General features: G+C 37.2%; 2 protein-coding genes across 17 annotated transcripts in view; one reads left to right on the top strand and one right to left on the bottom strand.

Moving 5' to 3' along the window:
* INTS9 (integrator complex subunit 9) overlaps nt 1-15,271 on the bottom strand; it is a 124,304-nt gene extending 109,033 nt beyond the window's left edge. For 3 of the 4 annotated variants that reach the window (XM_007476499.3, XM_007476500.3, XM_056813717.1), the window contains exon 1: nt 14,837-15,258. In XM_007476499.3, coding sequence (XP_007476561.1) covers nt 14,837-14,845 — 9 coding nt within the window. In that variant the 5' untranslated portion in view covers nt 14,846-15,258. Of the gene's footprint in view, nt 1-14,836 lie in introns of all 4 variants that reach the window. The other variant, XM_016423569.2, reaches the window with a different exon arrangement.
* Nucleotides 15,272-15,334: 63 nt separating this feature from the next.
* The window catches only part of HMBOX1 (homeobox containing 1), a 276,942-nt gene continuing 274,719 nt past the window's right edge, over nt 15,335-17,557 (top strand). For 4 of the 13 annotated variants that reach the window (XM_007476505.3, XM_056813724.1, XM_056813723.1 and 1 more), the window contains exon 1: nt 15,369-15,661. The gene's annotated coding sequence lies outside the window, so the exon portion shown is untranslated. Of the gene's footprint in view, nt 15,662-15,728; nt 16,400-17,557 lie in introns of those variants that run through there. The other 9 variants (XM_007476504.3, XM_007476501.3, XM_056813726.1 and 6 more) reach the window with 9 other exon arrangements.

The raw sequence follows: 17,557 nt of genomic DNA, 5'->3' as shown, positions 1-17,557 counted from the left end.
ATAGGACTTGTATATGATAGGGAAAAGGGAAAATTTCTCCATGATTCAATGCACTCCACAGGGACCTGACCCTGGTAGCTCAGCAAGAAAGTCAGAGTTCATTTTCTTAATCCTTTGACAAGTATATTAATTCATTTTGATTTAAGCACAAGTATATCATAAGCAAAATAATTGTACATCAATGTCTAGCTTCACATGCCAACGATACACTGGGCTAACACTTTTCCTAGGTAGTTGTTACTGTGTTCTGTTGTTAAAAAAGAAATTCTCCAGTTTTCCTTGGAAAACAATTTCAGAAACATGTAGAAACTTCACATGGCAAAAAAGAAAGGTCCATAAACAAAGACATTATAAACAAGTATTTGGCATAATCATATAGCCTAGCTATTTCCCAAATAAGCTAATTATTCCAGTAATCATCAAAATTTGGAGATGCTTTTTAAAAAGAAAAATACAAGAATTTGAAGATACCCTAAAATAAAATCTTTTCCATAGCTAGGTGGCTTAATGAATATAGCACTGGGCTTGAAGTCATGAAGACCTGAGTTCAAATCCTGCACTAACATATACTAGAGTTGTATGAAATTGGGTGGGTCACTTAACTTCTGTTGGCCTCAGTTTCTTCTGTGGGGATAATGACAGCACCTCTCAGGGTTGTTGTGAAGATAAAATTACATAATTTTTAAAAAGTACTTTATGAATCTTCAAATTCTCTAGAAATGTTAGTTATTAAGTTATTGATCTCAGCATTTCGCTTTTCTGTTCTCTTGCTGTGATTTATATATTCTCTTTCAAACTGAAGAAACATCACTAAGTATACCCCAAGCAAACTGGTAATTATTGAGTTAATGAAAATCTTCATTGTATATATCTAAAATTATTAACTCACATTTATTGCCCAAATCCTTAAGTCACTTAAGTTTTCTCACCTGTAAAGGAAGTTGGACTAGACAGCCTATAAGGTTCCTTTCAGCATTATATTTATAGGATCTTATGGCTACTACAAACTATCCCTGAATATTATAGCGAAATCTTGATTTATTATAAACTATTGGCTGCTGGTGAACCCACAAAGTCCTAAATATCTCAAGATCAGTTCTCTAGAGTTGCCTAGTCAATGCTTATTTTATGTTTAACAGATAATATTTACATGTTACATAGTCATATAATGCTTTTTCTTGTCATTTTTTCTGATCTTCAAAAACTTGTGAGGAATATGGTGTTATCTACAATGAAGGTAAAATTGAAGAACCTTAAAATTAAGCATAGACTAAGACTGCAATCAATAGTAAGTGGCAGAATTAAAACTAGATAAAAAAAGTCCAGTGCTATTTCTAATTATATTACTACTTCTATATTTTACCAGTCATCCAGAAATGCAGGGTAAGGAGCCCACAGTTTAGGGCAATTATAATTTAAAAAATACTTATCAAATACTTATTTTCTGTAGTAAGAAGAAATATTATATAGAGAACAAAGAACTGATCTCAAAGCAAGACCTGAGATCAAGTTCTGCCTCTGTGATTTTGGGCAAATCACTTAATCTTTCAGGGGTCTAGGCAATTATCCAATACCATTAAGTTGAAAAGATCCTGACATACACAAGCAGAGGCAATTTTCCTTTCACTATATCAAGGAAATTAAAGATCCAATCACTACATCTACTTCATGTAATAACCTGTGCTATGCAATGCAAGGCATGGAATTAGGTATGACTTGGATTTCTGTCCTCAGGAAGATTATAATGTAGTTGGAAAAAGACCTAAATATGCAAAAAGTTAAAACTATATATACATTTTATACACACCGCATATTTTTAAAATATGAAAACTTAAAACATCTTTATAGTAAAAAATTACAATTATATTATGAACTGATATCAGTCTAAACTCTCCTAAGAAATTGTTCTCTTATAAAGAGATTTGTATTGTTATGTTTGGCAACTAGATTTGAGTGGTCCAACTTTTTCCTCCATCAGTTTCTTCTTCAGATACTTAGATAAATTATTTCTGCCCTATTTTTTAAAGGAAATCTTGCAACTTTTTTCTTAGGTCAGAAGTGAACTTTTCTGTGGGCATTCTGGCACTCAATAAGCTTCTATGATTGTACTTTGAAATATGGAAACTTATTTTTTTATAATGTCAGAAAACTACGTGCAGCATATGATTGATTGGTTAAGAGCAAACAATGCAATACAAATAGATACTTCCTTTTGGAGAGTGATTTAATTTTGGCACTATGAAGGAATCTTACTTCCTTCACAACTGGAAATTTTTGGAGCAAGGAAGTAGTAGAGTTAGGTTAAAAAATATGACTTTTAATTAGATTTTTATGGCAAATGTATATATTTCAGTACAGTAAAATGCAACCCATATTTTCCAACTAAAGTTTTCCCATTAAAACCTAAAATTTATTAAAGACATTGCTCAAATTTCCAATGAAAATAATATTTTGGTAATTTCTTAAATATCTTCATACTGTCAAATTTAATTTCTATTTTAATAATTTCTACATGTTTCTCAAGATTATCTCAAGATCACAGACTCATAGGAGGAAACTTAGAGGCTGTTGAGTTGAATCTCATTTTTCAGATGAAGGAACTGAGGCAGAGAGGTTAAATAACTTGCCTAAGGTTATATAGGTACTAAGTGGTAGAGCTGGGGTTTGAACCTAGGCTGTCTAACTCTAAATCCAGCATTCTTTTAAATATAACATAATACCTTGAAATAGGACAGCCTATTAAACAAAAAATAATTATACTTTTTTCCTATCAGAAAGGTAAAAGGTCAAAATAATATTTAATAAGATAAAATATATAATGCAATAGATTAAGACAGAAGAGAAGAGAGGAGCAAGTTAGTTTTACTTCATTTGGGTCTTTAAAGTGTGGCTCATTTTAATTGCAGTATGAAATAACATTAGATTTATTTTTAAAATATAAAGACATTCTAGAATTTAACAATTGATTTTTGGACAATTTTTAATTATCTGCTTCACTGATACATTCAGTTAATATTATTAAGAATATAGTATTCCTCAAAGGGTAAATTGGATTTCACTTCTCTCCTATAAATTTCTTCTTTTGAACATTATTAGATTACTTATACTGAAGAGATCTAGAGATTTAGCTGTGGTTTCAGTAAATATAAATATTAAAGACTTGAAGTTTTAAGATCTCTATGAATTTTCTATGAATTCTAATGTTATGATGCCAAAATGTCAGTCGAAAGTATTTTCCTTTTCTTTGTTTTTTTGCCCCCCACCCCCACCCCAGTTCCTATTTCTTTGTATAAATTCAGCATTGTGCACTTAAAGTACCTGCTTGTACCAGTAACAGTCATACCCATAGAGTGATTACTAAAATTTTATGTACTTCTTTTTATTTTGGCCTAATTTTCCTTTGGAGGGTTTTGTACAAACAATTCTATGACATTCACATCTGCCCTAGCTACATTTACCTTCCTTAATTCTTTTGTGATATCAGCTAGAAGGGTCAGTTAGAAAAAAACAAATTTATAGAAAGCTTGGTAAATGACTCAGTGGAGTCTAATCTTCCCAAGAGTGTTTAGGGATAAAATTGCAAGGACCACAAATGGGCAAAAAAGTATAAATGATTGGTTGAGATCCCTATAATAAATTATTTTTTTCTTTTAATGACAATGAAGTCACCATACCTACACTCCAATATCACACCAACCACTAATATGTTATTTGAGGAATTTAAGATGGCACCAAAGAAGTAAAGATGTCAGTCATGGAGGATGTTCAATACAAAGTTGAAGAGGAACATCTATAAATGGTAAGGGTCTCTAGATGTTCTCTTTTATAAAAACCATGACTGCATTAAGCCTTGAAACACATGTTATAACAAATTTCCATAGAAATTTTCCGAAGTTATATGATCCAAATTGTCTCCTTTTCTTCCTTCTCTCTACCCTCCTGGAGATGGCAAGCAACTCAATCTGGGTCATAGACATATTATCATGTTAAACAAATCTCCATATTGTTCATTTAAAACCAAAACCCCAAAATAAAGTGAAAAATTATGTATGCGTTGATCTGCATTCCAACTCCAACAATGAAACACTGCCTTTTAAATGAAAACCAAAATCACACAAGAGTTCAATCTAATTATCCATAAAAGAAATCTAGGTGAATAAATTATGCCTATTTTTTTGGAGCATTTTTCTAGCGCCACTATTCTTCTGCTGGTGCTATACAACTATAAAATATGAACTATCATAATCTCTGAAGAATTAAAGCATGACGGGTATGAGTAGATCATTTTCTATTTAGTCATTCTTGTCAAAAATACTGAAATGGCTTGCTAAGGGTTACAAAGCAACTAAGTGTCTGAGGCCAGATTTGAATTTAGGGAGATGAGTCTTCCTGACTCCAGGCCCAACACTCTGAATCCAATGTACCACCACCTAGGTGCCCCGAATAGGTCATAACATATAGCAAAAGAATTATGGAAGGCAATCATCAGAGAAATGGATGAGAAATAGACGAAATTGCCATACAACAAAAGCAAGGAATACTTGATAGCTCATGTATTCCATGGCGACCCACATGAATCTTCATGGATATACTTATATATTTACAAGTTTTATTTATCTAGGAGGATATAAGCTCCTTGAGGCTGTTTTTCATTTTGTCTTTAAATTCCTAGCACAGTAATTTGTATATAGTAGGTACCCACTAAATGCTTGTTGTATTAGAACAGAAGAGATCCAGGAAAAGGGTGCTGAAGAATCTGTGAATTACCTTTTAGAAAAAAAATTATAAATGTACTTCAAAAAAATCGTTTCCTTTGTAGTCCTATGCATTTAATTTTATACATCTAAAAACATTATTTTGAGAAGGGGGCCAAAGGCTTCATTAGACTAAATGGACATGAAATACAATAAGGTGAGAAAATATGGATGGATTATAAACCATACAGGTAGAAGGAATATTCATCCTGATAAAAACAAAGATCCAGTGGAAATATTTTTGTTGCTGTACATCATTATTTACCTACAATTTCAAGATATCACATAGACATCTGTCATCCTTTGAAAATAGTTGTAATCTTATGTTAACATTTAAACACAGGGAATTCTTGTTCAATAGCTATATAGCTTATAGTAATAACTTAAAGGAGAAGATGGAGTCAGAGACCTACTGAAAAAGAAATGCCAATTGATATTCCAAGCAAGATTTATGATCAGGTCTCAGATGACGATTTTGGAATTAAGTGTGAAGAAAAAGGGGGGAAATGCAAAACATATACTATATAGTTAAAAAGTATCAGAACTTAGTAGTATATACAATTTACAGATAATCAGTAATCACCCCCAAAAAGTAATTTTGCTACATGGAATTTTAAGGAGTAATGGAAATTTCCTGGAGACTTAAGGAGAAAGACAGGGAGGGAGATGGATATGAAAGTCAATTTGTGGATGGTTTCAGTTGGTCAGAACATCGTTCTGAAAATGAGTTTAAGGTTTAACTTGATTTTAAGTGAGGTTTTATAAGCACACTGTACTCCTAAACCCTTATAGATTGTTTCATAAATAATGCTGGTCACAAGGGCAAAAGAGAGACAGAGAAAGAGATAGAGTCTTGTGCAATCTCATCACTATTACTAGAAAAACTACTTACATAAAACGTATGTCTTGCAGATCACAATAGCAGCATTTCTTTTGTTTTATGGATAGCATATTTGAATAAAATCTTACTCATTCCACTTCTCTGAATTTTTTTATTAACTGAGAATTAACTTAAATTTGTTGTTATTAAATATTTAATTAAAAAAATTAAGATTAGCATTCTTTCTTACCAAAATACTGACCTGAATTTGACTTAGTTTTTTGTTGTTGTTGTTGTTGAGGGAATGATTTAACATCTTATTATACTTCATGGTCACTATTATAAACATCACAACTTACTGTACAGTATCATAGATTTAGAGGAGCAGTGACCAATCTAGCCCTTGACAACCTGGAGTTCTTCAGAGACTGAAGAGTGAAGAAAAAACTGCCCTTATGAAGTATATTGATATTATGATAAAATTAATACTATAACCAAAGATCTAAAATGTTACAAAATAAACACATGAGGGCACTCTAACCAACCTGCAGTATACTTTGTTTGCAAAGATGACAGTAAAATATACATTTTGTGGTTTAGGGACAGAAGGAAATTTTCACAAAAGATTCAGATAAGCTAATGATGTTCAAAGTAATAGACCATTATTATGGTGTATTTTAATTCACACAAGGCAAAGCTTTAAGGCCTAACTTGAATCATTCGGGGGTAGGGTCCTTGTTAATCAAAGAATATAATTACAGAGGCTGCCAGAACTTCATATGCAATGGTCTTCAAAAAGAATGAGAAAGGAGCAGAGAAAATAGAGAAAACTGTCAATAATAGTCATGAGATAGGTTCTTGAAAGTTGTAATACCCAGGGTCTGCCATGTTGTCATTTCTTCTAGTAGAGGATAGGATGCTAAAGAAGCAGTGTGTTACAACAGAAAGCATTCTAGATTTGTAGGCAGAAAACAGAGGCTTGAAACCTGGCTCAGTTATTATCAGTATTATCGGGGCAAGTAATTTAACTTCTGGTGGATTCAGTTTTCTCAACTATAAAATGAGAGGTTTGGACTAGACTAGAGGTGTCAGACTCAATCAGATTAAAACATAACTGGGGCATGTTTACAAAAATAAAAATACAAGATAACATAGATAATGCTAATTGGGGGCTTTGTAAGTTAATACCTGGCCTATAGGGATCTGTTTCTATTTTAGTTTGACACCATAGGACTAGATAGCCTCTGAGGTTTCTTCTAGCTGTAAATCTAATTATACTCTGTTGCCACTATACCAGGGCAGCTAGATGACAAGGGGAAAGAGACATGGATTTTAAGAAAAGGAGAAGGGTTCTTGCTTAGGTTTATGTGACTGGTTCTCAATTGCACAAGAGGGAAATGATGAGATTAAAAAAACACAATAAAACCCTCCTTAACCTTCTGTTTTAGAAGCAATACTGTTTATTGGTTCTAAGGCAGATGAGTAGCAGTAAAGGCTAGACAATGGGGTTAGTTAGGTGACTTATCCAGGGTCACACAGCTAGGAAGTATAAAGCCAGATATGAACTCAGGACCTCCTATCTTTGGGCCTGGCTCTCAATCCAAGCCACTTCACTGCCCTAGATGCTGAGTTTATTAATAAAGTCCTGGATGCATAAGATTAGGCCACATAAGTTTTCAGAAAGGGGCAAGATGAAGGGGGACCTCTCTGAAATAGAGGTAGCCAGCAACAGTTTTCAGATGAAGAAATCAAAGCTAGATATAGTCGTGAAAAAATGCTCTAAATCATCAATGGTTAGAGAAATGCAAATTAAAACTGATTTACCCCTTCACACCTAAAAGATTGGTTAATATGACAAAAAGGAAAATGACAAATGCTGGAGGGGATGTGGGGCACTACTGTACTGTGTTGGTGGAGTTGTGAACTGATCCAACCATTCTGGAGAAAAATTCAGACTTATGCTCAAAGGGCTATCATACCCTCTGACTAGCAATACCACTACTAAGTCTGTAACCCAAAGAAATAATTAAAAAAAAAAACTAAACGAAACTAAACAAAACAAAGATCTATATTTACAAAAACATTTATAGCAGCACTTTTTGTGGTGGTAAAGAATCTGAAATCGAAAGGATGTCTGTCAATTAGGGAATGGCTGAACAAATTATAGTATATGATTGTGATGGAATTCTACTGTGCTTTAAGAAATGATAAACAGGATGCTTTCAGAAAAACTCAAAAAAACTGACAAGAACTGATTCAAAGTGAAGTGAGAGGAACTAGAACATTGTACATAGTAATAATGATACTGTAAGATGAACAACTGTGAATGACTTAGCTAAGATCCAAGACAATTCTAGAGGATTCCTCCACTTCCAGGAGTCTAAATGGAGATTGAAAGATACAACTTTTTACTTTGTTTCTTCATGGGTATTTTTGGTATTTTATTTTATAACATGACTACTATGGAAATGTTTTACATGAATGCAGCATCTATAACATGTCAAATTGCTTGTCTTTTCAATGAGGAGAGAAAGGAGGAAAGGAAGAAGAAAATTTGTAACTTAAATTTTTGAAAAAGAAATGTTAATTGTTTCTTATGTGTAACTGGAAAAAAATTTTTAAAAAGTAAAAAAGAGATAGTCTACAACAAATAAGATCTCTGGATCTGAGAGATGCACCAAGAGTCAGACTTTTTTGATGATCACATCTGTTAATTTGAAAATTCTATTATGAAAGCATAAACATTAAGAAGACTGGTATTTCAAATTTATTCTTAGAATTTCTTGAATTCCTGATAGAAATTCCAGGAAGTCTATCATTCTGTGCAGAATATACAAATTAGAAGACACTTAGTACCTCAAAGGTGACCAGTTTTAAATGAAACATTAGTTAACTTTACCTGAAAGCTGTTATAAATTCTTAAAGGTTAAGGTAACAGAACTGGCTGGGAAGTTTCTATCTCTTCTCATATAGGTCCTTGCTTCTGTTCATTTGTCCTTATCAATACTATCTATATGCATTTAATAAATGTTTACTGATAGGCACTATGCTAAATTTCAGGGATCAAAGAAAAAGCAAAAAAAGAACTCTGACTGCAGGGACCAGAAGCATTCTAATGAGGGGGGCAACATGTACAAAATGCAAGATATTTACAAGGAGAACAAAATTGATTTGAAAGTAGGTCAGGGGTTAAACCTTAGATCTATTTTAATACCTCTCTGACCTTAAGAAGACACCCAATCCCTCTGTGCTTCCTTTAACTAATCCAAGCCTTGTCTGGCTTTGACATTACCTATGCTCCTGGGCCTCAGTTTTCTTATTTTGGCCTTTGAATTCCTGTTCAACTCTAAATATATGATTCCATGATCTATTCTACAACATATGTGACAAGGAGTAATCTAGCTTTGAAAATGAATCCAACATATCTCAAGGTACTCCATTCCATTTCATTTTAATTCTAATTCCTAGTGTTCTGTTGGATGTACAGTAGTGGACAGTATCAGACTCAGAATGAGGAAGAGCACAGTTCAATAACTGACAGAAGGTATATGACTATCAGCAAGTCAGTTAATTTCTGGGCCTTGTTTTACTTTTCTGTAAAATGAGATAATACCTACAGTACCTACATCACAGAGTTGTAAGAATCAGACAAAATACTATATTTTACAAACTTAAAATTATACTATAAATGTTAATTATTATGATTGTTAAATTTCTGATTTCTAGATGACTCAAAGAATCCTCAAGACTGTCAAGAAATTATCACTGTTATCTAATGTGTTAGCAACTCTCAGATTTGTGTTACTTCCAAATTTGATAAGATGTCATATATGCCTTTATCTAAGGCATTGATTAAAAAAATTGAATGATATAAAGCCAAGGACACATCACTGGTACAATCCATGATAGACCTTTCAAATCGACATAGGAACTGTTAATGATCACTTTGTCATAAAACTAATTCTGATTTCACATAATCGAATGATTCTGGAGCCCACATATCTCCATCTTCTTCAAAGCAATTAGCTTAACACTTTATCAACTGCTTTGCTCAAATTAAGCAGACTATATTCAATTCAACAAGTATTAGTCAGTTTGTACTATGATACTCCCTTGATTTACATTCTAAAAACAATTTACTGACAATTGTCAGAGTAGGGGGATATCATTTAACTTTTACAGGATGGTACTCACAATGATCAAGTGATTTGTTTTTGGTCTTTCCAGGTTGACTTTTCTTGCAGTCATTAATATATATTGTTCTTGTGGTATCCCACCCCTTTTTCTTTATAGTTAATCACTTATATTTTCCCTCATGTTTCTCTGAAGTCCTCATAGTCATCATTTATGAAAGTACAAGAGTCCATTTTATTTACATACCATTTGTTCAGTCATTTTCCAACTACTGGTCACAGATTTTGTTTTCAATTGTTTGTGTCACAAACAATACTGATATGAAAATTTTGCACATATGGTTCCTTTCTTCCTTGACATAGTCCTTGCAGTAGAATCTTTAGAATTGAACAATTTAGTAATTTCCTTGCTTGATTTCAAAATCTTTTATAGGATGGCTTAACCAATTCATAGCCTTTCAGCAGCAAATGAACAGGAATATCTTTCCCAAAGGCCATACAAATTTTTCCATGTTTGCTAGCTTGAAGAATGTGAAGTGATACTTCAGGGGTGTTTTAATTTGCTTCATATCCCATCCCTATAATAATCTATAATAATTCCAGATCCTTAGGATATATAGCCTATGAACCAAGTATGAGACTTTATTATTGAATGGAAGGTGCCACTCTGTTCTTCAGAGAAGAGGCTAGAGATTAGACAAAAGATAAGCACAGCATGAGATGGAAGATATATGGTCAGATGGGACAGAGAGGCTTCTTTTAACTACTACTCTTCCTTCTGAAGGCTGGGGATGGCAACTGTAGTTGTGTTCTCCACTGACTTTGTTCTTTGTCTTCCTTCTCAGGACAGCACAGTATGAGATGCTCCTCTCTGCACCAGAGATTCTCCAAATCACCAGAAGAAAATCAGGCTGCCAGCAGAACATGAAAGCTGCCTTATACTGGCTCAGATGAAAGTTCCTGTGCCAGGCCCTAGCAGCCTTCCCTCAGGTGACATGAAACCCAAATTGCAAAGTATGCAGTCAGAGGAAGGTCTCACTCCTCTTCTAACCTAAGGCTATTAGGCAGGTGCAATAGACAGTTTAAGTCTCAGGCTGAGGGAGTTGCTGTAGGGCAAAGAGACATTAGACCAGCCAGTGGCAACCTTCTCTTAGGGGACTTGTGTCCTTCTCTTCTTCAGAAAGTGCAAAAACTGATTAGAGATTCATTGAAAATTAGGGTCTGGCTCAAGGTCATAAACCTGAATCTAACTTCCAGTCTAGAACTTGATTACATCATGATGCTTACTGAGATACATCTAAGTTTACTTTGTCTTCAATTGTAATAAAGCGTTTATAATAACTTTCCTTTATATTATTCCCTCTAATTTCTTAAGATCTTATTCTTCTCTCCACAGGTCCCAATAATCCTTGCAATTTGATGCAAAGGCAGAAAAAACTGAATAGAAAGAGATCCCCGGGGGATGCTAGAAATCACAGGTTAACATTATTTTTTAAATTCTATTTTATTTTGTTAAATTCATTTTCCCAGTTCCGTTTTAATCTGGTTCAGGAGGTTCAGAAGTTTTGTGATGTTAGCCCACAGTGGCAAGTGTAACATCTCTTCTCTAGAGCTCATTTTAATATCTGGTTTCTAGACCTACTTCTTGGTTTCATTATGTGAATCAGTGAATTACTTCTGTCTTAATACAGGAAGTGTTTATACAGACAACTGGCAGACTGAGGCCTGCAGGTGAACAGTTCCTTTGAAGAGGTATTGAAGGAGAGGTATTTAATGCTTTTCAAACCGGGCACTATTGTTTACATAAATTCTTACATATTAGTGCTTATTAAAAAGCATCAGTTTGGAGATAAGACACAGACAATAGGGAGGAAAGCTTCAGAAAACATTTTCCCTACAATGGCATTTTTGTCCCACTGGAAAAAAAACACACACAAAGAATAAAACAAAAAACTAACCAAAAAAAAAGCTTCCTTGAAACTTGCTTTTCCCCCCCTCTCCCTAGCCATGTATAATGTGGCAAAATCCATTTGGACTTCTTAGAAAAAGTTGTTCTAGGTCAGTTTTCCAGAGGATTTATCATTTCAGTATTTTATTTAATTATTTTAGATGGAAATCTTTCTAAAATGTAGCAAACATCCTCCCAAAAGGACGATGAATTTAATGTTTTCTTGATGACTCAAGGTTTTTTAAAATACTTAAATGGATCTGTGATCTCATCCACATGAATGTTCTTTACAAAGATGTAGATAACAAACCATCCATGTTAGTTCATTCTGTGGAACTCAGGCCCATGCCCTCTCATAATTTCCCTAGAAGGCAGTAGGGAACCACCCCCTCATTTGTTAGAGGCTTTGTTTGTCCTAGTTACAGTTAAACTCTTCCAGAAAGGTGAGGCTCAAAACATCAAAAATGAAGCATTTTAAAGGGGTCGCTGGACTGTTATTGTACCTTCACCGTGTCTCTGTATTGTCCAACAAAATCCCTTCATGTCATGGAGTTCTGGAAACAACAAGGCTTCTCTAGAGGGTCTTCTCTTATCTGTGGTCATTTCCTCCAGTATGGATGTAGATGCAGAACATTTCTACTATTCAGTCAACTCCAAATGAGGGATATAGGAGAATCAAATCTCTAACACAAAAGTTGCCTCCAAGACTGGTTATATCCATCTCAAACTTGAAGCTTGCTCATCTATGCTCACACAGAAAATATAAAATAGAAGAGAAAGCCAGGGGTCTAAGGCTCAGGCTTGCTTAAGTCAACAGATGTACTTTAACTGCCCTGTGGTTAAGACATTATGCTGCTGGAGTAGGGGGACAGGCGAGTTGTCTTCTCACTCTTCCAAGAAAAAACTCAAGGAGTTCTATTACATTTGGCAGATGGGAAGAGATAATTAGAAGATGTAGTCACTCCTTTTAAGGTTTACTTCTCTTGGGTAGATCAATATTTTTTGTTGTTGTTGTTAAGATTTGATGTTTCGTTTGAATGGAAAAAATAGTTTTGGTTACAGTTCCAAGGAAACATGATTATTGTGTGTTCACCTGTCTGCCCAAGGCAGATTGCTGCCCTCACAGGAACAAAGTACCACTAAGGTGGTTGTTCCTTTATCCCCAAATGCCCAAGTCCTTCAACCATAACCCTCATTTGGGCTGCAAGAACCAGCCAGAGTAACAGCACATGATTCATGGGATATATCTAAACAATGCATACCCCCGATACACCAATGCAAGAAATAATCTTAATATTGTCAACTGCTAATCATGTATATACATATATGTGTAAGCGTGTGCATATGTTTGTGTATATACATGCAGGGAACTACATGGTACAGGGGCTAGAGTGCTGGGTCTGGAGTCAAGAAGATTCATTTTTCTGAGTTCAAATCTGTCCTCAGACACTTACTAGTTTTTACCCTGGACATATCACTTAACCCTGTTTGCCTTAGTTCTGTAACATGAGCTAGAAAAGTAAATGGCAAACCATTAATACTCCAGTATCTTTGCCAAGAAATCCTCAAATGAGGTCAAAGTGTCAGACATGACTGAAAATCAACTGAACAACTACACAGGCACATACACCCACACTCAAGCTTTGACCTTAAAAATATTCACTTCTGAGATAGAAGCATTTTCTATAAAAGCTACATTTAAATTCTCTAATTGTTAGTATTTTCCTTTCTCCTCAAATAGTCATCTATTTAGATAATCTATCTAAAATTCCAATGGAATATAAGTTTTTTTGAGAAAGCAGGGCCTTTTTCATTTTGTCTTTGTCTCTCTGGTAGGGTATAATTTGATAGTGACTGGAAGAGAACATTAGACCTGTGATTTCATTGATAAAGGGAAGACAGATGAAGAAATTCCCTCTACAGTGTCTGGTCCCATCCTTGTAATATGTAGTCTTATATATGAGCTGCCTAGGGCACTGGGAGGTTAAGCAACTTTCCCCTAATGGCACAGGCAGTATGTGTCAGGGACATGACTTGAACCCAGGGTTTTCTGGTTCTGATGGTAGCTTTCTAGTCATTAAGTTGCTGGCCCTAAACAAAGTGAATGATTAATAAATTCTTGTTGGAAGAGATTGGATAACTCTTCCAGTTGTCATGACATTGTTTTAATGCTCTTCCTCTAGAAAAGAAAGCATAGCTTACTTGCTTGCTACATTTGGTCTATCTAATTCCTATTACTCCAGTGTCCATCTCCTCCTTAAAGCTGCCTCTGATGTGTGGATCTTTCTTTTCTCTACGTAGGTCTTAAAACTCAAATTAATTATCTACTGCCTAGAACCAATGCTCAATTTAATCACCCTAACAAAATTATGAGCTCCTAGAATAGAGGGAACCTTTTCCTTTCTAAACCTTCCATGGCGATGCTCAAGTAGAAATCACTAAACAAAATACTTGTAGTACAGGTACCTCCTAAATGTAATGGCTAAGACACTCATGTAAAATCTAGAAGCCATCTGAGATTATTTAGTTCAGGGGTTCTTGACCTAAACCCATGAACTTTATTTTTTTTTAATATCTGGATTACTATATCCTTATAATTTTTGAATCCTGTGCATTTTATTTAATGCATATAAAAACATTATTCTTAAAAGATACTTACTTCAACAATACCAAGTCAAGAAATCGGGTCAACAAACATATATGAAGATTCTATTATGTGCCACAGGGTCCAGGACAAAAAAGTTAAGTACTTCCGATCATTTCATAAAAGAGAAACTGAGGTCCTGCAACAGCAAATTGCTTGTCCCAAAATTAGGGAAAAGAGAGTGGGAATTTGAACCCACGTGGCTTTGATCCCCAAATAAGGGTTCTGGGAGGATAATGAAACATACCCGAACCGTGCTTGTTAGACGTGACTTTGTGAAAGGCTTTGGCAGAGATCCCTGGTCAAGCCCCAGTAACCCCTGTAATGGGGGATCGAGTTATGTTCCTTCAGCACTCCAAGGTTTTAGATTGCTGTTCTCTCTCACAAGAATTACCTACCCTTTTTCCAGAATGCTTTACTGCACGACAAATGCCTCCCAGCCCGGCTCCCTCCCCAAGACATTCCACAAGAAGAAGCTGTTGGGTTTCCAAGTTCAAGGTATCACCCTCGCCCTCAGACCCGCAAGGGGAGACTCACCAGCTTCATATTGAAATCTTCGCAGTTATAAGAATATCTCTGCACTCCCTCACTCCCAGAGAGGGACTTCCGGTCAAACCACTTTAGCCAAACGTCCTAAAGCATGACGGAATATTGAGTCTTTTCCCGCACTTCCACTCCCTCAGCCCGCCCCCTACGCTCCCAGAGCATCATGGGAGTTGTGGTACACCCCAGGCTTAAGGATGGGAATTGTGGTCATCCTTCTTCCTTTTCCTCCCCTTCCTCTCAAAACTCCTCCCTCGGTCGGCTACGATTTATCCCCATCGCCTACTCTTCTAACCTCTCCACACCCCAAGATGATATCATGTCCCCTCACTGGACCCGATTCTCGCGGTATTGTGGGACCTGTAGTCCCTGTTGGTGCTAAGTCTCCCTTTCCCTCCTCCCTGTGGGGGAGGAGGAAGGGCGCGGGCTCTGCTGGGAGCTGTAGTTCCCAGGGGCTATTTGGCACCGCGGCCCGCGCTTTTACCCCAGGGATCAGGAAACTACAACTCCCAGGGCCGCCCGGCGGCAGCAGGTGGGAGCGGGGCTGTTGATATCAATATGGCGGTTGTCAGCCAGACAAAGACAGTCAGTCTGATGTGATTGAGACAAGGGAGGTTTTCAGGGGGAGACTGGGAGATAGGGGCCTCCCCTCCCCCTTCCCCTCCTCCCACGCCGGCCTCCACCCCCTTCCCCAGTCCCCCTCCCGCCGGGGACCCCGTGCGGAAGACACCCCTCCCCCCTACCTCAGCCCTTCTTCTTGGGACGTTGGGGAGGGGGTTGCCCGCGAGGCGGAGAGAGAACTCAGCCAGGCTCCTTGAGGTGAGTGGAGCGATTTTCTCCAGCCGGACACCCCGAGCCTCTCCCCCTCAGCACTTTCCTCGAGGGCTTGAGGGTGAGGGGTGTGGGGGGATGGCGGAGACTGCGGGGTGTCCGAAAGGGGCGTCTGGCTGGGTGACCTGGCTCTGGGGTGGGGCAGGGTTTTATTGGGGGTTAGAGGCGGGTAACTCAAAGGCACCGGCTACCCCCCAACCCCCCAAATCCCCTCTAACTCTGCCGCCCTTGCCTGCGGGCGGAAGATGGGGGGGAGCTCGCGAAGGTGAGGGTCTGCCGGCTGGAGTTTGTGAAACTGAGGCGCGGATTCTAGGGGTGTAGGCGCGCGCGCGTGCATTTCATTTTCTTAAGTATCCTTAACTTTGCGGGGGGAAGGGGCACAAGGTGTGCCCTGGGGCGGGGGAGGCCGGTGCCCAGCTACGTGGAGGCGCGCGCTGGGACTTGGGGCCAGAGCTGGGCCTGGGCTGCAGGCTGCCGAGCGTGCCACTGGCGCGCACCCCATGCCCGCTCCACAGCGGGACTGGCCGAGGGCTGGAGGGGCAGCCGGAACGATTCCCCCCACTCCCCAGACCGGCGCGGATCGACGGTGCGCCGCCGAGGTGGGAAACGAAAAAGTGCCCCTCATCTTCTCCTCCGGAACCGTGTTCCGGTGACACCGTCGGGGCTCCTCCGAAAGGCGTCCGCCTTCACCCCAAAACTGTAGGTGGGGGGAAATCTTCGCTCGAGGTGAAATTGGCTTTTAATTACTTGAAGATGGTTCTGTTGTTGTTTTAGATATTTGTGGATATTGTTGTCTTTTTTTTTTTTAAGAACGAGCTGGGCTTTTTTGGTGGAAACGGGAGTGTATATGAGGGAGGGGGTTTAGGTGGATAGTTCAGAAAACACCAGCTGATTGACTACCCTTGTTATTTAGAACTAATTGTATTTGTAGTAGGATATCCAGTCGGAAGTAATGCTTGGAAGCAAGTTAAAGATGCTGCTTGCATTTTTCCTCTACCCCACCCTGTTTCACCTCGACTGTTGCTGGAAATCGGGGTGTGGAAGAGCAAGGAAGAAGAATGCAATTTATAAAAAGAGAGATTCAGCATTAAATAAAGTTGAATGTTATAAACAGATTGCAGTGTTGATTTACTCCAGGGCTTAAAAGTCCAGAAGTGTCTGGCTAGGCGCTGTGTAGATGTGACTAGCCAATTTCTGCTGGAGTCCTTCAGGTGCCAAAAACGTTACCCTCCCTTTAGTCTTTTCTTCTTAACTTCTTTCCTTTTTTCTTCCATCTGTTATTGTTGCTACTGACATTTCTTGGGTGCTGAGAATACCTTCTGTGCCTTTTTTTATTTATTGTTTGTCTCCCTAGTCCCCCCACCCCCATATTGCATGTTGTTTGGCTTTGCTATTCCCAGCATCATTAAAAGGAAATAATCTGCATTATTTTTTCTGCCAACTGTGCCACAGGTAATTTATTCCTATTCTTAAAACTCAGTGTTTTCATCTATTTGAATTGTGTATATAAATCAAGACTCTGAAAAAATAATTCTTATTATTTTTAAAAGTTTTTATCGCTATTACAAGAGGATATCATAAAAAAATTATAACTTCAATCACATTAAGAGCATTTCAGAGTCCTTAGGGTTACACTAAATGTTAAAGACAGACTGTTGAACACTTTGTTCCATTCTTCAAATGAATTTCTTTCTCTAACCTTTACTTATGGGAACAGTTTGTTTTCCAGTGAGAGGGAGACTTCAGTAGAGGAGCTGATATAATTTCTTCAGGTATTTAGAAAACTAAAGTATTCAAACTCATTTAACCTAAATCTGCTAGTTCTTGATATTCATTGTTAGCTGTCATAGAGTGTTCTTGGAAGAAACAAAAAACGTGAATTCA

The sequence above is a fragment of the Monodelphis domestica genome, chromosome 1 (assembly GCF_027887165.1).
Source record: "Monodelphis domestica isolate mMonDom1 chromosome 1, mMonDom1.pri, whole genome shotgun sequence".
Taxonomy (NCBI): domain Eukaryota; kingdom Metazoa; phylum Chordata; class Mammalia; order Didelphimorphia; family Didelphidae; genus Monodelphis; species Monodelphis domestica.
This window is presented reverse-complemented; position numbering and strand designations above follow the sequence as displayed.